General features: G+C 43.9%; 1 protein-coding gene across 14 annotated transcripts in view; it reads right to left on the bottom strand.

Moving 5' to 3' along the window:
- Window positions 1–976: 976 nt before the first annotated feature.
- Window positions 977–26926, bottom strand: part of ODF2L (outer dense fiber of sperm tails 2 like) — a 362023-nt gene continuing 336073 nt past the window's right edge. For all 14 annotated transcript variants that reach the window (XM_078645461.1, XM_078645469.1, XM_078645363.1 and 11 more), the window contains one exon: window positions 977–1186. In XM_078645461.1, the coding sequence (XP_078501587.1) occupies window positions 1058–1186 (129 nt within the window). In that variant the 3' untranslated portion in view covers window positions 977–1057. The remainder of the gene's footprint in view (window positions 1187–26926) is intronic.

Here is a 26926-nt window from a genome sequence, read left to right as displayed (position 1 = left end):
AAGTGAACAGATGTTATAAACAGAAAGAAAAAAACAACCAACAAAAGATCGAACTAGCAGCTGCCATATACTTCGGTATTCAGGTGAGTATGTCGCACCCTGTCCCTCCCCCCGGCCCACGTCCCCCGCCCCCCCCCAAGCTCATATCCCCCAGTGTCTTCCCCGCCAAGGTGTATCCTAACTGCCAGGTGGCATGTGCACCCCCACCCGCCACCACGTCCACCCGCCATCAGAGCATCCCCCCTCCCTTGTCAAGATGTCCCTTCCCCCTCACTGCGGCCCCTCTGAGTCTTCCCTCCCATCGTGTATCAGGGCTTGAAGTATTTCTTCCCATTTGGCGGCTATGGGTGTCTTCCGAAGTCCCAATGTTTCCTCCCGTAAAATTGCAATCCCTTCTGCTTTAGCCCACGCTAAAAGTGAGTACCTCCAAGCCCACACATGCGGTGGGTCCCTATCCTTCCATTTACTGGTGAGGTCAAACGGGACATCATAATGAGAATATCTTGGGTCTGACACCTTGTGCATGTTTAAACTGATTTACCGAGATTATCTTTTCACCTAATACTGGGTGAGTTTGTAAGATAGTTATATACACCCAATAATACATCAGGTGATACATTGCTCCTCCTATTTGTTTTTGTGCAGCCTTGATAAAGTTGCGGGACTATTTCCCATGTAAGCGACGAAACACGTGTCGGCTGTTTGAAGATCTAAGGAATTAAGGAAAAGAACAAGAATTACAGTACTTTATTACATGTGTGCTCACATTCTGCACTGTGATAATCATTGTGACATGACTTTCGTGTGCTAAAGATTTTCCTTTACATGTGTAGTTGGCTTAGGCCAGCATTTTTTTGGGGAGATCGGTGGTTCTCGTCACCTTACAGCACCGAGACAAAGATAGGCATCTTATATCAATATTTGTTACATTCTCCTGAGTGGCGCCTGTTTCCTAGAAAACAATACCACTGTCCAGTAGTTTCAGCCTGGTTCTTTTATTAGTTTAAATAATTCATTAAAAACAGTCTATGTGTTAAAAAACATTTTATATACAACTTCAGCCAAACATTGTTGAGTAAGATGTCTTCAGCAACTGCACATAATTCTGGATGTTCTCGTTTTTGGTTTCGGTTTGCTCGAGGCTATATTTCAATCCTCTTAAACGCAATTCATAATGTTTTTCAGACTGGAAAAAAAAACATTTTTGGAGGTAAGCCGATAGGTAAGTTAATCAGTTATACAAAACACAAAATAGAAACTAGATATGAATTGACAAACTTAAACAATCAAAATATTTTTATGGAATTTAGAAGACAAAGATGGGCAATATGGTGCTCTTTGGTAAAAGTGATACTGTCACTCAAAAAAAAGTGTGACGATATAAACTCACTTCAGGAAGAGCAAAGGTAAAGACAAATTCAGTTTGGATCAGACTGGCTAGGTTTCTCAATTGCAGTACGCCCTGTGGCAAACAACTCACCAATTATCCTCACGTGACAAAAGGTCCTTATAAGGCCAAATAAAGTCAACTTATGAGCAGGGAGTAACGAGTAACTGATACATAAGGCATTTGGTTAAAACCCCTTATTGCTCAAATATGTAGAAGATTACTTTACTAAGTTACAGCTAGAAAGAGAGGCAATCTATGTTAATCACATTACCACAATGCAAATAACGACATACATTACAGACTGAGGTTGTACTTTTTTTTTAATAGACCAGTCAAATACTACTTTCTTGCTTGAGAATCCACTTTATTTTAAATTTGAAGTTCATCTTTAAATCACTGATAAAACAGCATTTCCAAAATCTATTTGTCAACATTCTGCTTGGATATTGACTTTCATTTCCTGAGTAATCGATTCTAGAGTTTCTTTGGGGAGATATGATTAAGGCTTGCTGAATAATCTTTAACAATAACAGCCAAGGAGAGCTTATTATGAATCATTCTTTCCTTTATTTTAATGCAGATCTTGGTACAGGCGACCAACACTTGAAGTACATCAGCATAAGATACTGGGCAACATTTCCAAATGGGGTTGGCGTGGGGCCACGGACCTGGAAGTGGCCTGGTTGTCCTTAATGCTCTACAGCACTAAACCTGTCTTGTGGCTAAAAAAGTTGGCGCCCTTGAAAGGAATGTCCATAAGGGAAGCCTGGACATTCCCCCAAAAGCCAGCAGATCCCAATCAGGCATGCAGTCTGAGTGCCAATGACGACACAATCGCTGTGCCTAGCGAGTAGGTCATATCCAGTCTGTAGTGAACTTTGTTGCGTCTCTTCATTGGCAATGTGTCAGTATGGCTCGGGCCTCCGCCAAGACCGTATTCATCACTTGGACAACCTAATCACAAACCGTATGGGTGTGCCAGTCCAAAAGGCCCATGGGTGCTCACAGACTGCCGTGCAAAGGAACATCCTCTTGCCAAAAATGCCCAGTCTCTTAAATGTCCTATCCGTGCTTTGGTTGGAAACGTACTAGGGTTGACCTTGGATAAGAAAACCTGGGCAAACAGACTCCCAGGGGTGGGGTGCTGGGTACCAAAGGGTAGGGTTATGGTGGCGGGCAACTGTTCTGTGTACAGGCACCCCTGTGAAGGGGTTTCCCCAGGCCCAAAGCACGACATCAGTGAGGACTTTGTTAAAAGGGAGGGGAGGTTCTGAGGGGATGACTCCCAGTTAAAGCATATCTGTGAAGGCACTTGCCTGGACTGCCACCGAAGGCAAGATCCAGGACGTCAGCTGCCAACCTCAACAGTCAACGCCAAAGCAAGTGAGGCTCCTTCCTCCATAGCCATACTAGGAGGAGAGACCAGGCTTGTGTCAGGGAAGGTGGCCCGACCACAGTCATTTACCAGTTCCTCATACTACTTGTCTTCAGCCTCATCAAGGGGGTGGGCTTATTCATAAGGATCCTCATCTTCTCCCCAATCATACTGCTCCCCAGGTCAGTCAAAAAAGCAGGATCTGGCTCCCGACTCAGAAGGTCAAGTTCTGGCTGGCGTCATAGTAGATTTGGCTCTGTTACGGAGTTGGGTATGATTAGGCGCCAGACAGAACATCACTGGAATGAGCTCCGGGGAAGGTTGCAGGAGTCATTCTGGATTCAAAAACGGATCCAGGGATCCTGACTAGTGCAGACCCGCCAGCAGAAATCCAATGGGAGTACTTTCCGAACCCATGGGACCCAAGCGCTCCAGAGGGGTCGGCCCACACAAAGATTAGGTGCATGGGGCTCTATGAAACTCAGGGAGACATGGAACAAACCGAGAAGCAGGATTCTTGTGGGATCAGGGCCTGGAGTGACATTGTTCCCATGCTTCATCTGATGAATTGAACCATCGTGGTGAAGCTGAAGAGCGCTTCAACTTCCTCCAGGACTTACTCTATGACTTCAAGTGCGATGACTAGCACCTGGAACTACTCTGCGAACGGACCCAGGACCTTCCTCGTGGCAGGGACATGGGAGATTATGGAGGTGGACGACTTCGGGATACCAGAAGCTTCAGGGAGCGCCCTCTCAAAGTATTGGGTTTCATGGTGCAGCCATTTTCACTAGTTTTGGAGTCGTCGTCTGGTTCTAAGCCACAAAGAAACCAGATGGGGGTCTGTCACAGATATCGATCTGTGACGGGAGCCACAGGGTTTTAACACCATCATTTTTTTGGAAGACATTCCTACACACACTGGGAGACAAAGTCTTGAAAAAAGTTGACAAAATGTCCAAAAATGTTGAAAAGGCAGACAGGAGTAGCTCACTCCAGATCTGCGCTGGCTGGAGTGGAAAGAAAATAAATTAGGTCAGCAGGCTGGGATGGCGCCAAACATTGCCTCTAATTTTTTTCCTCTTGTGTGCAGCAGTGAAAGACCTCTGTGCGCTGTGGTCAAGGCTATGTGCACAAAGCAAATGGATATTCTTGCAAGCACTGCGCTTAGCAATTTAAATATGTTGCAATAACTACTCCGAATTCTGGTCTACAACAAAACGGAAAACCGGGGTACTTCACACATAAACCTCTATTTAATGGGGTCTTGAGAAAGTTTTGCGACGTAGAAAAAACCACGATGACGTGAATTGTTTACTCCTGTGGCACCTACACCCCAGGTTTAAAAAAAGGACATAACTAAGAAGGGTGCACCATTATAAGATTTTATTTATCAGGATTGGTCCAAGCAGTCGTGGAGAATGAGACTCCTATTATGAAGCCATAACTGGGATCCGGGTTGGACCTAGTGAAATATTCTGAAATCTTTCACAGTGTAACTTGCTGACACCGTTACACATTGAGCAGCACCCGCAGGTGGTCTCCTTTCTTTCCCAGCAGGAACCTGAAGGCGGAGAAGGAGCCTTCTTATTTACAATCCCAGTTAGGCCAAACACAAAAGCCTAATTTAAAGGGCCTTCAGCCCTCCTTTTGTTCACTAATGATCTAGACTGAGAGCCACCTGGAGCCTAATACCTGATGCAATCAAGAGGAAACAAAGGCACACAGCTTATCACTTTATAAGTCAAGTACAGGTTTTTGACTTTGTGCACCCTTTGTATATAAGCTATATGCATGTACTGTACAAGGTAGACACTGTATGTTAATAATGCATAGCATTTACCGTAAGAAGGTAGACACTATGTTAAGAATGCATAGCTGAGAGAACCAAAAAGTCCGGATTTAAAATAAAACTGTTTTGGGTTGTCTGTAGTTATAAGACTTTATTACTACGCAAAGAATTAAACATTTCCTAGCAATCGTAAAGGAAAGTTTAAATTCTATTAAGGACATGGAGGCGAGGATTATGCCAACACTTTCTTCATTTATTAAGCAGCAGCTGTTAACAAACACAAACTATATTTCCCATCATTCATGGGGAAATGAAAAACCACAGTAACAACTGTCCAATCATGGCCCAGTATGGTCCTTCTCAGCCTCCGTCCGCCTGCACTTGCCCTCTTTCTTCTTGCGAACAAAGCCAACTGTGGTACTTCTTACTCCTGTTTGGACGACACTAATCCTGCAAGATCCCATACACAAAATTCAAACCAGGACCTCAGGTGAACCAGTCAGTAATGCAATGTCAGTTAACACAAGAAATGTAAAGAAACAAGCATGTTCAATGCAGACCAGTTCATACCATTATTAAGAAACTAATGAAAAAGAACTGTTACTTAAAACCCTGAACAGAGAGCTCCGATATAATTGGGTGTATGAAATTTAACAGAGCTATGAGTGGGTAATCCTCGTCTCGGTGCCCTTAATAGAAATGTAACTTTCCTTTACGATCGCTAGGACATTTTTCATTCTAGGCCAGGACCCGGAGGAAAAGATTAAGCCAGTTTAAAGCTAGTCAACCACCAGGATCGCAATGGAGGACACTGGTTTGAAGTAAAACCTTTTAAAGGTCAAATCTGTAAAACAGCCTGCATTAATAATATCCTCCAAGTAAGTCCCAAGGGCAAACACCTTTAGCGCCATAGCCCCTGGTGGAATGAGTTCCGAACACCTTTGTGTCAATATTGGTTTCTTGCATGGACCAGTAAAACCATTGCACAATGGTAGGAGAGGAGACAGCTCTTTGAAGTTTACAAAGGGCAATAAGCAGCTGCATTTCCCCATGGGGCCAGAGCTCCCAAGTTACGGATTCATATTGTTTGACACAGCAAACAACAGACAGTTTAGGGGAACCTGAGAAGGCCAGATATGAGAAAATTCTGGAGTTGCACTTTAGCCTATGGGACACATGTAAGGAGACCCCCTTAAGGGGTTAAAGTGCAACCAGATAATGTCTAGAGTTCGGACACCCAAGACCCGGCGGCAGTGGACCAAGCACAGCAATCTCGCCAGCTTCGCAGATAACTGCTTCAGAGAACGATACTTATCCAGTGGCCAGGAGAGGAAGAGATTCGACACTTTATTGACATCCCAAAGCACAGAGAATCTTAGTTCTGAGGGAAGAGACAACCCGATACCACGGATGAGCTTCCGGAGCAACAGATGTTCACCAACTGGAGTGCCCCCCACGTAGGCATGTCCAGTGGAGATTGAGGACCTGAAGGTGTTGACTAACCTATAGGCCAGACCTTCTTCCTCCAGACAAGTAAACAAATTCAAGATGTGGACAACATCTGTCCCCCTGGGATCCAAATCTCGCTGCTGACACCAATACAACCATCAAGGCCAAGCGATATCGTTTAACGGTATTGGCCACCCAGGCCAGAGACGGCTGCGTGCGGAAGCCTTGGGACTTGCCCACATGACCTGTAATCCTCCATGCCATAAGCTGGAGGGATTCACTGAATTTGTGGAGTAGACAGATTAGAAAATCCCAAGAAAGTTCCAGAAAAAACGGAAACCTGCCTTGCGACCTCCAAGTCAGAGCTAATACCACCAGGTCCATTAGTTGATGGTGGGTCTGCACCGTGAGTCTCATTAGCATCGCAAAACGTGAATAGGCATAACCATTCTCTGTGGAACAGTCTTCAAAAAAAGGCATCAGTTGCTATTGCTACGGGGTCCGGTCTCCAACTGAAGAACTGCAGAATTTGAAGGTCCAGCAGGGATGCAAAGAGATACACTGTAAAAGAACTCAACAGAGCCAGAAACACCTAAGGGAAAGGTTCTACAGGATCGTGTCCTTGAGGTGATGAGATTGCCAATCTGCCACTTAATTGACCAAGCCCAGGAGATGCTCCGCTACCACTGACGTCATGTTCGAGGCAGTATTCCCAGAAACTGGTTCATGTAACGGACTGCCGCTACATTGTCCATTTTCAGCAGTACACAGCACTGGGCATGTGCTTTTGTTCAACACCTCACCACTAAAGAGTTCACCATCAGCTCTAAGCAACTGATGTGCAGGGTCTGCTCGGATGCAGTCCCTCCACCTCCAGTGGCAATTCCCCCACATTGTCCTCCAAGCAGGAGCCGCTGGCATTGGATTCTATTACTAGCTCCGGTTGGGAACCGAAAATAGCCCATTTGTTCCAGGCTTCCATATGTGTTAGCCACCACTGTAGCTCATCCCTGGCTTCTTCAGAGAGAGAAGCGTGTTGGGAATAAATGAGGCCGCGACGCAGGTGGGACACCTTTAGGTGTTACAGGGCAAGGAAGTGAAGCTGCCCTGGGAAAATGGCCGATATGGAGAACGGATGGCAGAATACCCTGGCGGTCTGACGGAGAGAAGTGGAGTGCCTTGCGAGATTTCTGCGCCCCTCATGACTAATTTTAGCCATTTTTCTGGACGGTAAGCTCAAGGTGGACTCCACAAGTTGATCACAAACCCCAAGAAGATCAAAGATTGGGATGGAGTAACAGCCAACTTCTCTCAATTGATGATAAAGCTGAGGGGCAAGAGGAGATGCACCACACTCTGCAGATGCAAGTTCAGGGACTCCTGTTGAAATTGTAAGTGATGATGTGGCGGGTATATCCTTCAGATCCAAGCGCACCACCCAATCGTTGGGACGGAGTAGGTCTAGGCGAAGATGGATTCCCTTCATCTTGAAATGGTGGTAAACCAGTCACTCGTTGAACTCCTGTAGGTTTATCACCGGGCGTGACCCCATCTTGTTTCCCTACACGAAAAATTTTGCTGAGGGACCCAGAAGGGTGAGGGGCTGACCGGGAAATTGCCAATTTCGCCAGGAGTTCCTTAACCTCCTCATGGATAAGAGCCTGAGGGGTAAAGATGCATTTGATCGAGGACTGCTCTTTAGTAAATAAATTAAATGCAGAGACAAACTGCCCGACCCCCTTGATAAATGGCTAACCAAAAAACCCACAGTATGCCACCTGCGCTGCCTCAGAGATCAGCGCCTCTCCGAAGAGATGGCACAGTTTGCGTTTTCTAAGAACACCATTGCCCGTTGAGCCCAACTAGAGAGAACCTCTGGGGATAGAAGGGCACACGTTTTAGTATCCTTGGCCATGTCAAGAAATGTTGTCAATGACCCCGTCAAGTCTGACAGCTTATCCTGGCATAACCACAAGGAGTGTTCAATGTCCTTTTTGAGATCCCGAACAGATTTAGCCAAGAATATGGCCATTATGGAGTCCATCTCCAGTGTAGCTGCACTTTTACATGCCAGGGATAGTCTGGGGCATTCAGATCCTTTGAGTCCACTCCGCTGATCTGGGTGCACGAGGGCCTCAAGATTCAGCATGTTAGACTCCACACCTTTAGGGGGGCTCGCAGGAGGTTCTGTCCTCAAGGGGTTACTCTGCGGCCTCCAAGGCCATTTTTCATCTGACTTGCCAGCCGAACCTGCTGGGAATTTTTTCGAGGCAGGTAGGGAAGATGGGGTGGGGGGATCTAGTACCTGCGAATTCCCCTCAGCACTTACAAAGATTCTCATGGAGCGCAGGAAGCCTAAGTGGTAGGGGGGCTGAAACCCCAGGTAGTTCTTCCCTCCAAGGGAGGGGTTGGAAACACTTTTGTGCTTATTCAAGCAATTTCTTCCATAAGGCGCTACTGCATCTGAGACCGCCCTGTGGATTGAGGCATCTACTGCCTCACAAAACTCATACAACACAGGAAATTAGGCTACCTCGGTGTAGGTGTCATTGTACTGCTGCACGGTACTCATCTAATGGCGGTAAGTAGCTCCTTAGGGAGGCATATTTATAGTGGGGAGTTATGGACTGGGGGAACACTCAGGCAATTATTTGGGCATAAGCAGCTACATTTTGTGGGAAGTCTGCACCTGCAGGACACCACTCCAGCCTTGATTTTACTGGCCAATTAAATTGGCCTGGGTCAGAGGCCCTTTATCCAATGCGAACTTGTCATAGGCTTAATCTATTGCTACTGACCCCAGGGGGGCGGTCACAATGCTGAAGTTGGAAAAGCGAGCCAATACAGCCACAGGGGGCGTTCAAATGCCATACGGGAAACCAACTACAACGGACCCCACTGGGGTGTTCAGACTCTAGGCTGTGGGGGCACCCTGAAACTCACAGACCCACTTGATCGGGGAACACTCAGCCCTGGCAAAGAGTCAAATGGCAATAGCGTTGCCAGGTCATGCTCCAGGGATAGACAGAGCACTCCAGTGAGTCATAACGTGAACCCACGACCTATAGCAGTCGAGGACCGCCACTCAACAGCCCTCGCAGCTCCGCAGAGCCGTGAATAGCAATGAGCAGCCACAAAAGGAGCAAAAAGCGTTCCCACAGCCGCTGTGCAGCAAACCTACAAAAGAAGGCAAAAAAAACATTCAATACATAAATACTACAATAACGCAGGTTATTGGAAGATCATTCTAAGATCAAGAGCGGGGACCAATGCCCCTGACTTAAATTTGGCTGCAGCAGCGAAGAAAGAGGATGAGGACAGGTGGACGGAGGTTGGGATGGGCCACGCTGGGCCAGGATTAGACAGTTGTTATTGTGATTTTTCCATTTCCTCATGATTGATGGGAAATGTAGTTTCTATGTTTATAAAAGGCTCTATTTAATAAATGAAGAAAGTGTTGGCATAATCCTCGCCCCCAGGCCCTGACATAGAATCCCTTTTAGCAGGCTTAAATGAACAATTGGGAAAGAAAATATTAAGGTCTAAACTCATGGCTTGCATTGCGCAAGCAGCATGCTGATGCGATTTCATAGCTCACTGTGCTATATTAGTATTGCAATTTATGAACTGCAACTAATAAAAGGATCTGTGTCAAAAGCAAGAAGCCATCTACATAAAATAAAAATCTGTGATCTGCATGTTACACAGTGTGCTTTGGAATAGACACACTTACAATTTATGCAACGTTATGAATCAAAACTGTAAGCAGACAAAACTCAGATCTCTCCAGGATCTGCATTAACCACCAGAGTTATCATTCAATTAATATTATGCTTGAGATTTGTTGGGCACACAAATATCTCCGCAGAGGGTGCCTTAAGCCCATTACATATTTTAAAATGCAGCCTTTGTGACCAATTAAGCTCCACAGATTTATGGTCATGTTTATCCTTGTTGCCAATTTCTTTGCAGCAGATGTTTAAGAAACAGAATTTTTTTACGTAGCGAGACTCTGGTTTTCATGACTCCATTCCTTTTGACTGCACCCCCTTTCTGTTGCCATGCCCTCACCACCTATTTATGAGTTCACTGTATACATTTTTCCTAATTCCAGCACTGAATATCACAGATCAATTAGGTCTTTGTAGTGGTTTCATAGTGAATTCGCAAAAATTAGCATAATGTTCTAAGATCAGCATGTACAGGCTAACAGTCTAACAGAGCCATCCATTCCCTTAACTCCTCTAGTTCTAATAGGACCATATGTAAACAGTATGACTTGGAAAGGGTTGCGCTCTTATTTGTGTTTCTGCCCAGCTTTAAATTTCCATACATGTTTAAAAAAATGTTTTATCACATCAGCAGCTTCTGTGATCTGTTCTGCTGCTTTGAGCTTTTTTCATTCACTGGCCCCAGAATAAAGCAATCTAGCTGAATGAGCACCTGGGAAAGGAGGTGGGCATGCCAAGAAATTGAGAGAGCTGAGCATAGAGTTGGCTCTGACTCCAAGAGCCTGTGCATGTGCCTTGAACATATTTGGAATATAAATGATTCAACAAACCGTATTCTGGAATATGATAAACTTGCCTTCAATATTCAAGAAAGTGTATTTCTTGAACAAGACCTGCAGTAGCATTTCTTCTTAGTACATCAGACTTTTGGATAAGCAGGGCACTTCCACCACAATAAAAAAAAAGCCATGGACAATGCACGTTGTGCCTGCCCCTAAATGGCGCTGCTGCTAGTGAATAATTTTGTTCAGTTTTATATAGCGTGAAGAATGACTATGGGCTTTGGGGCGCATTTAATTAAGCAAATACTACATTACACAAAGACACATACATTGCTTATAGGCACTTGGCAATTAGGGGCCAGATGTAGAAAGCCTTTTTACGTTCGCAAACGCCCCAATTTCGCAGTATTGAGGCGTTTGCAAATGCAAAAATGCATTCTGAAATGTACAAAGGTCAAATTGTGATCTGGTAACCTAGCATCGAATCTCAATTAAGGTTTGTGATTCCGCATACGGAAGTGGTGTGTTCACGGCGTCTTTGCCTAATAAAGAATCACAGTGGTATGTAAGAATGTTTAGCAACTGAAATTCGGGTGCAAAACATTTGCTCGGATGAATTTCACCTAATTGACACCCCTAGAATCAAACGAGCCAGAAGTGGCGCCAGACTCTTCTTCCTGAATGCCGGTAGGCTTTGGAACGCTCTGCCCCCCCATCTCCGGAAAGAGACTGGCCATCTCGCCTTCCGGAAACAACTCAAAACCTTCCTGTTCCCCTAAATTATGCTGTTCCGTCTGAACACTAGTCATGCCTAGCGCTGGAGGCCTTCTGGTAGCCATGCGCTTTATAAATGTTCTTTTCATTTCATTTACCACCAACTTCAAGTTGGTGGTAACCCATTCGCAAATGGGCAGAGGTCCCCAAGGGACCCCTTCCCCTGTGTGAATGTTTTTAAAAATATTTTTTAAAGCAAAGAGTGGGCCCACGGACCACTGCCTACTCTTAAAAAATCAAACTTTTTTTAAACGCATTCTGTTGTCCCTTAAGGAAAACACGCTAATTTGTTTTTAAAACAATTGCTTTATTTAAAAGCAATCACAGACATCATGGTCTGCTTACCTCGCAGGCCACCATCCCTGTGATTTTTGCGATTCTCAATGGGTTGCAGAATTACTCATTAATATTCATGAGGCAGGTCTATTTGCGACCCACTGGGAATCACAGAATGTGTCCAAGACACATTTGTACATTGGTGTATGCGATTACCAAATAGCGAATCAAAAAAATTAGCTATTTGGTCATCGCAAACGATTACCTATGTACATCTGGCCCAAAGTGATTTGCCCAGAGTTAAAGGATGTAAAAATGCACTGCCTGTCAACATTTTTCTGAAACTTTTTATGGGGGTTAACACTGCTTCTCTCCCCACCTCAATATTACCGGGAGAGGAGGGTAAGTTGTAAGTTCAGTTTGAGTTAGCTTTCTATAATTCCCAGAGGCCCCTGGGATTACTGTTCTGGTAGACCTAAAATTACAGCATGATTGCAGTGCCTCAAACAGAGCCACCAGAATGAATAAAGACTCCCTGGACCTGGTATCCCAATGTAGAGGCTTGCAACAGGGACAGTTGCAGACTAGAAGATTAGAAGCTCAATTATCTAAATGCAAATTTGTAGGTATTATGAAGGCCTTTCCGAAGCTTTGTGGGGGCCCTAAGCAAAATAACAAAGTTCATTCTAGCCAGGATTCAAACCTGTTTCCTTGATTGCAAAGTCGGCAACTCTGACCATAACCCCAAATGCTCTTTACACAATCCTGGCAGGCCCCCGACATTAGAAGACGAAGTAGCAAGTGCAGAAGCCACACGCTCTCTGATGTTACGGACTGTGGCAGAACAGCTGCTCTTTCGATTGGCCTTGCAAAAGTATCGCCACTGCTCTTTGGATTTGACCATGAAAGATTTATTTTTTGGGCCGATAATGAGTTATATTTATGTATGTAGCTGTCCAGTGGTCTCTTGGTGATGTGTGCGGTTTGGGAGTAGGTACGCGCTGGTGAAAGGCCACGTGTGCTCGAGAGCATACGCATATTCTCGAGGGAACTATGGTGCTGCCAATAAAGGCACAGTGCATGTCACTTCTGGTACAGATGCCACAGATAGAGAGCTGATCGACGCCACCTACCAACGTGCAGAGGTACTGCTGGAAAGGTTTCCGGATCCAGGACACCTTTGGAATATTCTAAGGTTAGAAATGAGCAGTTAGAAGTCTCATCAGATTAGGTTGGTTAAAATTTAATGAAGTGACATTAATAGAACAGATTTTGCCAGATGGTTATTCAATCTAAATATCAACATCTTGGCTTATGTCTTGCGAATTTATAGACCGAAAACAAATTGTGTGTCTGGGTAATTCGGTCAAAAGCATACATGATGAAGGCATTGGTAGACTGAGCATTATAAACCATTTCACAAGCTCCCTAGAAAGGCTATAATACAAGACAACGCATGTTGCAATTACTTTGGAATCTCTATCTAAAACAGGCATGACAATAAGTCTGTCTCTTCTTTTTTTTCTTTTTTTTACTATTTCAGCTCACCTTGGCATGATAAAATAAAAACAAATGAAAAGTGATGGAAAGCGCACTTTGATAAACAATCAGCCAAGCAGCAAATTGCAGTTGCCAGGCCCTGCAATAAATCATTAAATAGGCGACATAAGGGGTGATTAGTAAATGCCACCACTAAGCGAGACCTAAGGGGTATAGCTCCACAGAGGAGAGATTCTAAACAAAATCATAAATAAAAAAATACTAACTAAGCTAGAAAGGGTGAAAAGAGTCCACAATACATGAGCTATCTAAATTAAATAAATAAACTAAGTCAGGAGGGGTAGAAAAAGCAGCAAATGAGTTGGAGGTGATGGAATGCGAGGCAGGGGAGCAGCACAGAAGGAAAAAGTAAGGAAGCATATCCATTCCCATGGATTACTGAAAGTGAAAGAAAAAAGTAGTTCCTGAAATGCAAGCAACATCGGCCGTGAAAGGATGCAAGTCAACCAATCAGAACAATACAAGACTGAAATGCTCCTGGGTGGAAAAACACAAGAGCAGGGGGCTAAATGAACAAATCAGAAGCAGGCAAGTGAGAAACTACAAAGCTCTCCAATCATGAGCAAGGGGCTGACCTGAACCTAACTCTCCGTCTATTTTGGAAACAGTAGGTCTGGTCAACAGACAGCTTAAGCTGTCTGACGCCAAGGCTTAACAAGATAGAACTTAGGAAAGAAGTCCATAGACAAAAATGGGTTGGTACACATGACACTAGTCTAAAGGAACACAGTGGAAGGGGAAACGCTTAGATTGACACTGCTGAAAGGCCAATCAGCCACAAAAGTTATTCATTATCAAAGGAACATTTCCAATAGGCTTAATGTAAGGCTTGAATATACTCTGTGAAACATACGTGAAGTAGAAGTAAGCCAGACCAAAGCACAAACAATCCTCGACATATGGCTAAAATATTGAAATCTATCCAAGTCTCTTTCTATGAAAGGGAAAGTGAGGCCATTACTTATTCCTATAGTTTTTGTCCTTGTGGTATAGATTTGAGCAATTTTTAAGAGTGCCAGAGTGGATCAGAGCCAGCTTTTACTTCTCATTCATTCTCCTTCATCTCATCGAGCTAGAGGGTGTCACCTCAGGATGACTGCACCAGCTTTTAAAACCTCTGGTGATTTTGTAAGCTGGGAATTCCTTTCTGGTACCTTGCTAATCCAGAGGCATTACGTCAATGTCTCTCGCTAGCTGAAAGCTACATGTATTATCTCAGTGCTCCAGTTTCCGAAGACACTTTTGCGATAGAACCTTTCCTCCTCCCTTGCCTCTTTATGCATTCTTCATATTCCTATTGACCCTCAGCTTACTCTGAATGGAAGCTTCTCCATTTTGCCTAACCCAGCTCATACCACCACCCCCAACTCTCATCTTAACCCCTTCGCTGCGGGGGTTAATCCCCTGCTGTGCTGGGGGTGAGGGGGGCGCGCACAGCGCCCGCATGCTCATGAAGAGCTGAGCTCGTCATGAGGCACGGCGCTCCTGTGCTCATGACGAGCTCAGCTCGTCACAGGTGCATTACCTGCAGTGGAACGCTCAGCACAGCAGGGGAATTATCCCCGCATGCGAGCGTTCCACGGCTCATGACGAGCTGAGCTCGTCATGAGCATGGAAGAGGTTAAAATAAAAAAAACTCCAAACCGGTTACATTTTTGTTTCTTACGTTCCTCAATCTAGAAGTAACCCCAATTACAACAATAGAATGACTTTCTCCTTGTTATTTCAATCCTATACCTTACATCAATGCCACCAGCTCATTCATATATTCCTCTTCAGTTTCATATGCTCCACTCCAGCTTCTCTGCACTCTTGTCCACTGGACCTCCTCTGATCTCCCTCCTGTAGGAAGCTGGCTCTGTAAATACTATACCAAAGTAAGGAATAGTGTGCACTGAGTCCAGGGAGTCCCCAGAGGTACAGCAGAGGTCAAATTAGGTAAGTACTAACAGCTCTTTTTGTGGTAGTGTGGGCGAACAGTTAGGCTTATCCAGAGGGTGTGTTAAGCATTTGAAAAATGGTGGCTCCCACTGCGCTGTCCACCGTAATGTGAGAAGTGTCCCTACTCGCTTCATGTGACTGCGTTACGCCACGAGCAGCTAGGGTCTCCGGGGTATTTCTTATGTGCGTATTTTGAGCCAAAGAGCGACCAGTGAGTGGCGAGAAATCAGCCGCTCCAGAGCAGGTGCCGCCAAGGAGAGGGGTCCCTGATCGGTGACATTTAAGGAGGCCGGAGGAGAGGGGATGGACCAGCGGTCACCGTGATAACATCAAGACGGGCATTGTGAGCTGTTGATGGGAGCGGGGAGCACAACAGCCATACAACCGGGACCTTAGCTCGAGGGTTTAGCACTGGGCACCCCCTACCCCCTCACCCTGCCGAGAGACTTAGCCAATGGGCTGTGAACCAGTGACAGAGAGGATGCATGGCATGACATGGTACCTGGCAGTGTGGCACAAAGCATGTAAAGGGGCCAACACGAATACAGTGGTCAAGCCAAAAACAACAGTGGTATGCAGTGAGTTTTCAGAGCCTACAGGGACATGAGAGACAACAAAGCTGCGATGTAGTCACCCCACAGAGTGATCGCTCCTGAAATACTGCCTGTTCCTGTCTAAAATGACAGCTGCAACAAACCCTCCTGCGTCTCTCCCGACCTTATCTCACTCCTCCCCCTACCCCTCCCGGCTCTACTCTTCTCAACTATCCTGCTACTGACCTTTGCCCTCACCTGACCTGGCCCTTAGTCCCCACCCTGTTTATCTGTGAATTTTCCCTCGTCAATTGAGTTCTCGCTATTTTGTCTGATGCCCGATGGAGCTACCTGGTTTAGCTATAGGGAAGACCGGTCGGGGATTCCCTCCTTGGACGTCACCTACCCAGTCGGTCTTTAGACAGACTTCCTTTCGTCTCTCCTGTTGTCTCTTCCCGCATCCTCCCTCTATTTATGGCTCTCCTTCTCTCCTCTCTCAATGTATTGAGACTGAACTATTTTGTCTGATGCCCGATGGAGCTACCTGATTTAGCTATAGGGGAGATGGGCTGTGGATTCCCTCCTTGGCCGTCACCTACCCAGTCGGTCTTTAGACAGACTTCCTTTCATCTCTCCTTGTTGTTCTCTTTCCTTATCTGCCCTTTCTCACCTCCCCTGCCCCCTCAACTACTTTCTCTCCTCTCCTAATGTATTGCCTATTTTTTGATGTATTGTGTAATTGTTGATCTTTTTCCGTTACAATGTTGATTCTCATGTAAAGCGCCCCGATACCTCCGGGTCTAGCCAGCGCTATATAAAACTCTTTAAATAAATAAATAAAATAAAATTTTATCCAGTCAATCAAAACTGATGCACATCCTCAGAGACTGAATCCAGACCAATTGAGTAAAAATAAAAAAGCTATACCTGTATTTTATTTCTCAAACAAAGCACGACTTGGTATAGGTAGGTAAAATTTCACAATGACATGCAGTTACATTTGAATTTTGCAATAGTTACAACTAGGTAATGATTTAGAAAGCACTTTGCAATTTACAATAATTAATTTTAGAATACAATTGAGTTACTTTTAGATTACTTTGAGTACTGTGGGTGGTATGCCTAGATACCACACCCAAGGTTCTTACAATACACAGTAAGTAAGACTTTTTATATTTGCAGTTTAGTTCTCTTTTCTCCATACAAACATTAGTTCAACACTTAGAATCTTTTAGGTTCAAAATCTCATTACATGGGTTCCTAAGGGAGAAAAAGTGTTAGCAGTTTCTCAGGAAAGTACATAACTTACGATTGGGAGTTTCGGGTGTTAGGACCAAGGTTCCCCAAGGTCTAGATGGGCACTTGAGTTGCACCACCGGCAGCACTGGGGTGGCCAGGTGAAGAGTGCAGGAGCCCAACGTTAGCCAATGGGGCTAAGGGGGCCTTCGGTTAGGGATTGCTGATGAGCAGGCCACCCAGGTGTGCTTCACCTGGCGTGGGGTTGCAAAGGTGGACATATCTCTCTTCCTAGCTTGGTTCTCCCGTCAATTCTCTCACACAAAGCGGGTGCATAACTGGTGGGAGCAAGTTGCAGGGAGCAGCAAAAGGCAGGGACAGCTCCCAAAAGTGGCAGGCCTATGAAGCTTCTCCCTTCGTAGACCCACCTCATCCTGGGGGAGCAGGCATGACACCTCTGCCCAGGATGGGCTTTGTTTCGGGACCCAGAGAGCAGAGGGGCCCAGAAATCCATCAGGTGGTGACAAATAGCAGGTAGCCATTCAGGAACCACACCTGGACTGGTCGACTTGCAGTGAGCATCTCTAAGATGCCCTCTGAGTGCTTTTACATTAAATCCCACACTGGCATCAGTGTGGATTTATTGTGCTGAGAAGTTTGCTACCAAACTTTTCAGTTTTCTGGAAAGCCATAATGGTGTGGTGGAGTTCGTAATGACCAACTACCAGACCATATACATCTGTATGGCTTTACTACACTGACAATGTCTTAGAATGGACTGAGACACTGTAGGGGGTACAATGTTCATGCTACAGTACCCTCACCTGAAAGCAGGCACACCCTGCTAAAGGGGTGACTTACATAGGCCTCATGTAGTGGGTTGCAGGCATGGCACAAACTTTTCTCTGCACCAAAACACGAATCCTGGAATGGCAGTGTGTGGGTGTTAAGGCACTAAGGGTAGAACAATAGGTGCTGCAGCCCTTAGAGGGCTTCCCTGGTAACAGTACCCATGGTACCTTTTACAATGGGTTTACCTGTGGCCAGGGAGGTGCCAATTGTGGGTACAAAGGAACAGCTGTGAGAAAGAACACAGACGTAGAGAGTAGTGGGGGGGGGGAGCACGCAAAAAAGGAGCATTTTCCTTCACCTCCTATCCAGTCATACCCTGCCATAGCTATCACCCACCTCTCAAAAGTCATCTTCCCGCTCTTAACTTGTCTTCTTCCTCTTTCTCGCATCAGTCGCTAAATCTCTCAACACACTCCCCACAAACTCTCCCTTTTTGAGCCACGGTTCTCCCACTTCAGCTTACTTTATACACTAACAACTTTTTCCTTGCTAATCCCATTGCTAATCAACATACATGCAATAAACAAGAAGTGGAAATGTATTTTTAGCCTGATATCAGACCTGGAGCCTGACCTATTTTTCACAACTGAATCATAGCTTGGAGAAGACGCATCACTAGTTCTCGATAAGGCAATCCTACAAGGATATACATAACCATCGGCAGACAGCAGGAGCATGGTCATCAGTAATCTTCAAAATAACATTACAAACCGGCAACCTATAAAAATAGAAAATCTCTGCTAGTCTGCACATACCTAACCCTAACTTGTTATTTGCATCATTTCTTACTACAGAGAACCATTAAACATTGCCTAAATCACACCAACCTTTCAACAACAGGTGGTATGAACATATGGAAGGGCCTACCCTCATGCCAAAGATAAGAGTCTATACAACAAATCAGTATGCTGTCACCTAATAACCTGGATCAGACGCGAGGAAAACAAACCTTAATCACATGGAAGAAACCTCCCTTCTTAAGCAACCACCACTGCGTTTCTCTCAACCCCAAACTACATTTCAGTCCAAAGTCCACCGCAACTATGAAGTCAACCACTATGGACACTGGCACTCAGTCCCTAGAAACTCTATTTTCATCTCTCAGTCCTGTCACCGCCTGACCATATTACAAACAAATACCAGCTGCACAACTGGTTGTTGAAAGTCTTTGATAAACCCTTCCTTCTAAAACAATCCTGCACCCTAAATACTGAGAGAGTAGCAAATAGTGAAATAAAGTTATAATGAAGATAAAATCACAAAAATCTACACTTTGGTGTCAATGGAAGAAAATCAGGTACATTACAAAATCCTCCTCCAAAAACACAGTAGTATTTATAAATCCTAGATCAGGAAAGTCTAAAGGCTATGTTATTCAAACAAGACCTCCAAGGGGCACAAAGGATCCTCACATAATTCAACGTGATGTGCTCCTCTGTATCACGATTCCTATACCCTAAAGCTTATCCCTCTGTGGCGAAGGGTATGATGCTAGAACTTCACCTCCTCAACAAGATGCCATGCTAACAGTAGGGCTAAAAGGGCATGACTAAGAGGGCTACGCCAACCAACAAACACCAGATATTTGCTTCTTTCCGGCAAGTTTCAACATCAGAATTCTGCAATCTAATTATGGCTTGTGGACCTGCAGGTTTACCTTCAGATCCATGTCGGCGACAATTCTTCAAAATGAATCTTCTATCTACAGCTATCCCAGTGATAAGTTTCATCAACTCTACTTCAAAAGTCATCTTCCATTCATAAATAAAGATATCTTACATGCAACCATTCAACAAAAACTTGATTCAGCCAATCCTGGCCAGTTACAGATAAATCCCAAATGATCAATTTCTTGGATACCGGATCGAAATAGCAGCATTTACTTGGACCTAGGACTTCCTTGAAGAAAATAACTTGCACTCAGATCAGTAAACCAGGTTCCACCTTGGAAGAGGCACAGAATCTCCAGATGGACCTATCTGAAGACATCTCTGCTCAGGAAAGTTACCTCTGCAGTTCTTTCACAAGACTGATCAGCTGCATTTGACAGTTCACCAGCAGCACCTCAACAAGACAGACTACAAGAATGTATAGTAGCTGCATCCCCATATCCATTGGGGTATGTCCCCAGGGCACTGGTGTAGAATACTCAAATGAAGTTAATAACGGTGAAGATGACAATTTAAATAAATACGATGCTCAAAAAGTTAAGGTGCTGGTATTCATATATTGTTGCTTCACAACATGAATTCAATTCCTTTGATAATCAACTAATGCTTTTTTCAACAATCAAGATGATTCACACTTCCATCATTCCAAAGAATTACGGCCGGCATGGGCCTTTGTCAGGGGAATATCTGTAAATGATCATAAAGTGTACCACTCAGTATACAGGAGCAAGACCATAGAAATCATTATTGCATAATGGCGCCACGTTAAACAACCAAAAACTTGTGAAAGGGTGATGCCTGTGAACCGATAATCAAAAAAAGACTGTGTATTTAAACAAAGAGTAGAGTGGTAGAGATATAAAAAGTGCTGTGTTTTACATGCGCGCTCAGAATAAGAAGTGTACCGAATTCCACAACCAGAAACTCTAAAACAGTGTGTGAACTTAATATGAATGTTAAAGGTGTCAGATTTTTCAAGCAAGATCAGCAAGTAGAGCTCATACCGCGGATGTGGTTATTTGCCGTTTAACACGTCGGGGTTAAACAAATAGTGTGAGCTTGCAGGATCAGAACTAGTGATCACACTGCGAATGTGGTTATGTGTCGTTAGCGATGTCAAGGTTAAAAAAATGAGTGTTATCATGGTGACTTTACCGTGCGCTTACAGCAAATTTTAATAAACAGCTAATAAACAAACCAAACACAGACTTACTGGTGTATGAAAGATAGTATCCCACTACGCAAATGTGGTTTGGGCAAGTGTTTACCCGATGAAGCGCGAACGAGAATTAAAAAAATACTACGTGGCTTTTTAGTCGAAGTAAGACTAGAGTCAACAATGAACATAAACAAAAGATTTCTGTTCTGTTATAAATAATAGTCTGCTTACTAAATAAAATCCATACATACACAAAAAACGTCAGCGATTAATAAACAGAGTGTACTAACCAAAATGATCGATAAAAGAGTGTAAGGGTAAATGTAAGATAACTAGGTAAATCAAAACAACTTAGAAGAAAGGGATAAATATGAGAGAGAGAGAGATAAAAAATAGATTCAGGTGAGAAAAGAAATGTAGGTGAGAAAAGGATAATTCACAGAATATTCAGAAACAGCTAAGAGAGCTGTTGTATCACAGCTCTAAGAAGATGTGTAGTTCATGTCATAGATAACATAGGAATTCCTTCTGCTAATTCATCCCATTTGGCTTTATAGAGTTCAACAAGCCTATCCAATAGTTTTGTCGTTGTCAAATATACTTGTGGTTAATTTTTCCTTCACATCTTTCAATGATTTCAAGGACGCAACATTTCAACTGGCTGATTTTATGCGCGGCGTAGACAAAATGAGTTGCCACAGTGGATTTCAATTATCTCGATCTAATGTTACTTTTGTGTTCATTTAACCTCACCTTGACTTTTCTTTCTGTTTGACCAACGTATACATTGTCGCACGGGCATTTCAATAGATATACAACATTAGCGGTATTGCACGTAGCAGTCACTTTCAATTTGATGTTGTACCCTTTCAGAGGATGTGAGATGCTTGATCCAGTTAATACATTATTACAATTATTGCAATTCCAGCAAGGGATAGTGCCTTTGTAAATCACGGTATTGGTTTGACGTGTGTGTTGTTTAATGATTTCCCCAAAATTTGTTCCTCGGGTGTATGCAAAGATAGGTTCATGGTTGATTATATTGTTGAAATCCTGTTTTAGCTCGAGTATTGGCCAGTGATATCCGATGATTTTTTTGTAAATTCCACTCATCATGGAAAATTTTGAAACCCCAGTTATACGATTTTGTGTTGGTTTTTCTTGTGGTCTTAATAATTCTAGTCTAGTAATAGATTGACAACGCTGTTGAGCTTGTGTAAGTACTTCTTCTGGATAGTTGCGAGCCTTAAATTGCTGTATCATGTGTTCCATCTGTTCTTCTCTGTTACTAGGTTCAGACCAACACAAAATCATTGTCTTTTTATGGTTATAGGTTCATGGGCATCACCCTTTCACAAGTTTTTGGTTGTTTAACGTGGTGACATTATACAATAATGATTTCTATGGTGTTGCTCCTGTATACTGAGTGCTACACTTTATGATCATTTACAGTTATTCCCTTGACAAAGGCCCATTCCAGCCGAAATGCATTGGGATGATAGAAGTGTGAATCATCTTGATTGTTGAAAAAAGCATGTGTGATTATCAAAGGAATTTAATTCATGTTGTGAAGCAACAATATACGAATACCAGCAACTTAACTTTTTGAGCATTGTATTTATTGAAATTGTCATCTTCACCGTTATTAACCTCATTTGATGATTCTGCACCAGTGCCCTAGGGACATACCCCAATGGATATGGGGATGCAGCTAGTATTCATTCACATCACTCGGGTTCAGTGAGTGATTCTCAGGAGGCACAGTACAAACAATACAGCTTTACAAAACAAACTGGTTGTGCACCTACAGCTACCATATATCAGACTAAAAGAATGTGGCATAAAGGAAGATTAATCATCAACTCGCCTACCTAAGTCACAGCATTATCTTTCAGCATCAAAGCAAGATCAATTACTGCCTGACTCCTCTATTATATATTCATCAGCCCAGTACTGCATCACATCAAAACCTTCGACCTATCATGCCAGCATTACACCCGAGACATTAAGAGGATTTAAAAAAAGGAAATTCAAGGCATATTGCTGGATCTAGAGTAAATCACTGACTCCTAGCCATCCACCATAGATGTTGACTAATCACCTTAAAGTAGGCTCACCCAAAACAGAGATCCTGACTTATGGAGATCAGAAGAGCTACCATCTCTTTTGTTATGTTTTGTGGATTTGTAAAGCGCAGCTAATCACTTATGAGGGTATCCAGGTGCAGGAGCAGGGGTGTAGGCGTAAGATTGAATGTGTTGGCTGTCCATCCCGCAGAGTTAGTTGAAGAGCTAGGTCTCAAGAAGTAAGGAGGAGGCCTGGATGTGTTGAGGGAGGTTGTGCCAGGTCTCGAGTGCGATGTAAGAGAATGCTTGACCTCCCATTCTGCTTTTGTGGATGTGGGATGTGTGTGAGTGTGAGAGTGAGGCTGAGCATAGGTGTTTGGTGGGTTGATTAAAGTAAAGGCGGTTGTTCAGGTAAGTTGGACCGATGCTTTGCAGTGCCTTGTATGTGTGCATGAGGAGTCTGAATTGACTGCGTTTGTGGATGGAGAGCCAGTGGGGCTCTCTGAGATGTGGTTGTGTAGTGGGAAGTCAAGATTGAGTCTTGCTGCGGTGGGCTTGATGGCCTGGAGTCGGTGGAGAAGATAGTTAGAGATACCAGCGTGGAGTGTATTGCCGTAGTCTAATCTGCTTGTGATGAAGGCTTATGTGATGGTGCATCTGGTGTTCAACGCTAGCCATTCGAAGAACTTGTGGAGAATTTGAAAGTAGAAACAATTGACTGTGTTGACTTCTGCTGTCATGTGGAGCTTGTCATCCGCAATGATTACCAAGTTTCTGGCATGATCGGTTGGTGTGGACCTGGGTCTGAGGCCTGTAGGCCACTAGGTGGAGTCCCAAGGAGAGTTCTTGTTTCTGATGATCAGCACTTAAGTCTTGTCAGAGATGAGATTCAGGGAGATGGATCTCATCCAGACTGCTACTTTAGGGGTATACAACTGCTTACATTATAGTGCGCCATACTGCACTTTTGCCATTTTAAGCCTGGTAAATATCAGGAGGTATTAAAGAATGTATTGATACTCAATATAACAATCAGGATTCAAACATGAAGCCTTTAAGCCACAGCAGATAAAAGCGGAGAGGAGTACCTCATTGTTAACTCATTTATACTGCCAACTTCAAGGGCCTCCCCTCACAATTGGCTGTATTTGTAATTTTTGTAGTAAAGATTGCACACAAGTATGCAGGGGAAACCAGTAGCTTAAGTGGCATTCTTCATACAAAGGTCACCCTAGTTTAGGTTAGTGTGCTACTAGATAGTTAAACTGAAACAACTATGGGCTTCCTTTGTTCATAACTAGGTCGATACAGACCAGGCTTAAGGAAGTCACCCCCAGAGGTATTGCAAAACAGAAAGTGCTAATGTCGATCTCCATCTTAAAGACCGATGATGTGTGGTTTCTCTAATTTTAACGGGGTTTGATGTGCAACATTCCTCATGCCAACCCCCCTGTCCATCACTGGGTTACAGATCCAGTTGCTCACTACAAGGTGGCATGCATGGTGTACAGAGGAGTCAACTGAACAGTGTAGACTCGCCAACAGACACAGCATCCCTTGAGACCTCTGGCAATTTCATTTTGTATTGGTAGCATGAATACAGAAAAGGGTCATCATTATCAGAAATTCCCTATTCCTGATGCACAGCAGGAAGGCCTAGAGGGCTAGCTTTATTTTCTCAGTTCAAAGATCTTTCTGTGGTATGTTCCTGAAGAGATGGATGATCACTGATTGAAAGGTCTTGGAAGTGGGTCACCACCCTTTCAGTGATGAGTGAGTTGTGAATTGGCATTGGTGACTCACAAACATGCAAATCTTGGCCTTTGTGAATGAGATTAGGGACCTTCTCCACTCAAGGACTTGCTAGCACCACCTGCGTGGCTTGAACATGGCAGTTATAATGTCCAATGTACTGCTTCCAACAGTGGTCCAGCTCTGCTTAAATAGACGTCATTAATTCATACTATGACTGACTTTGATTTTATGTCCTTAGCTAAAGGAAGGAGTAGGAAGCATTATTTGAAGGAAGGGTAGGGCTTGTACTGGTGCACAACTGATCACTGCCTGATGGTCTTCAGGACAGAGTTTATTTTTATTTATGGTCTCTCACCCAGCGCAACACTCAGTGTCAAATCCACTGTTTTGCAGGTCGAGTACAGTAAGCCACTCTCCTTCATTGTCATAGTTGGGTGATCATCATCATCACTAGGTATTTGGTGAAAACATGCAGGAACTAAATTGGGACCCATAACGCATTGATATTTTCTATGGGTAAAAGACCTAGAGATTTAGAAGTAAGCAACTTCCATATAGATTAAAGGTAAAAATCCCAGATTTTATGGATTGAAGGATATCTAGAAAAGCAGTGGTTGAAACCCATTACTCTTCATGAACTGGAGAGCCTTTGTGTCCAGAATGAGGCACCACTCCAACCTACTTTTCCCTCATCACAGGAAAATCTCAAATAAAAGCTCTTATGCCATTGGCACTTGCTCCACCGCATTTCCTAAGGCGATGGGTATTCTAAGAAGTATGTCACTTGCTCACTGTGCCAAAGGAATTCAACTATACATCAGGCCTAAACTGCTGTGGGATTGCTTGTGTTCCCAACTGTAGGGTATATGGCCTGCCAGTTCCATTGGACTATTCATATTGGAGAAGGATCAAGGCCGATTGGTATAGCGCCATTCTCCATACTGAGTGGCATAGTGGGAAAAAAAATTATGAACTGGAATGTCACCCGGGCGGCTGAGATTAATTCAAGCAATCCACCCATCACTTTTTTTGTTTTCCTAAGTGCCACTGGTCTCCTCTAGCAAAGAGCTTAGATATAAGTATTAGTTTTTTCTTGATCGCAAATATGGAGGCTTTCAACTAAGTGTCCCAGTCAGGCAATGTTCAAAACACACCAATCCAAGGTGATGCTGCACCATACTAGTAATAAGTTGTGAATCCTCACTGCTTCTTTGGTATGGACTAAGCAGGGACAGAATGACACAGGCGTCAGCTTCATTCTGCCTCATCATGGTCTCCGTTATAAGTAGCCTCTCTTAGCTGGTTTTGCCGCTTCACGTCCATTCAATACCGAGCCGTTTTGTAGTGATTATCTGATCAGACTGGCCCTGTAGAGGACTTGTTGTCTTTTAGTTGTGGACATTGCTGAAACAATACTTGTCAATATTTCTTTATCCATTATTTTGTCACTGATATGAGAAATTAATCTGCAATTACTGAAGAGGAGCCAGGGACCTTGCTGTGTAAGTGACCATCTTTATCAGTTGGAGTGCCACATCAACATGCTTTCTGAACAAATTCTGGTCATCGAATGTGCATCCTGATTCCTCGACAAGGCATCCAGATGAAAGAAGATGCTGTGCAGCCAGTAAAGTATGTATGACATTAGTTACAAACATGTGCCTGAAGTATTCAACAAGGCATCACTGAGGGCTCACAAAGTGTTTTCTCCTTCTTTGAGTATGGTCTGAGAGTGGCAGTCTTCAGGTAAGTGCTCAAGAACGGGTACCAATTTGTGCCAGAGTTTTTTGCCCCTGCTGGACAGGAAGGTGGTGGCACCAGCCAATTTGACACAGGTGACAGAGAAGGCAATAATTATTTTGCACATCATACTCATTATTTTTAAGTGGTCCCACTCTCTTTCTGGGGACACCATGCAGGGGGAGGAAGTATTACAAGACTTTCAATAGGCCTCTGAACGTTTTACAGCATTACAGAGTCTGTGTAATTGGGATTGTGGAGGCATGCCATTGAGGAATTCGGTGCCTGTTCCTTGAATTTCCTGCCCTAGTCTGCAACGCTTGTTGAGTCTGCAGTTGGGTACTCCATGCATCCCAAATCTTCATCTAAGAGGTAGCCCAAAATAGACATCAACAGAACGGATTTTCAGGTCTCATCTTTGAAGATAAAAAGAAAACAGGTAGTCTCAGTAGCCACCACAGGATGTTTGCCATAGATGCCTCTTGAGAATGTATGAGATCTAACAAATGTATCTGGCAGTTAGGAAGAATCCCTATGCAAGGGTTCCACTCATGTGTTATCCAGGGTGAATACATGTATTCCTCTCTGGTGCATTATTGGTAGATGAAACTTTTACCTTAGTGTCACAGTCGATCTTTGTCTGCGTCAGTGTTCTCACTCTAATCGTCTTCAGGTGGATAAGGAGCAGCTGGAGAAACCAAGGCAGCAGGTATTTGAATCAACAGAGATCTGGAGATGGCAGGTCTGAAGTGGTGGGCCTGCTTAAGATATGTTAGACGTGGCCCCAGAGGAGCAGTTTGAGGCACCTGTGATATCACAAGAGCAAAGTGTCATGCAGACTTGAA

This window comes from Lissotriton helveticus, chromosome 1_1 (assembly GCF_964261635.1).
Source record: "Lissotriton helveticus chromosome 1_1, aLisHel1.1, whole genome shotgun sequence".
NCBI lineage: Eukaryota > Metazoa > Chordata > Amphibia > Caudata > Salamandridae > Lissotriton > Lissotriton helveticus.
This window is presented reverse-complemented; position numbering and strand designations above follow the sequence as displayed.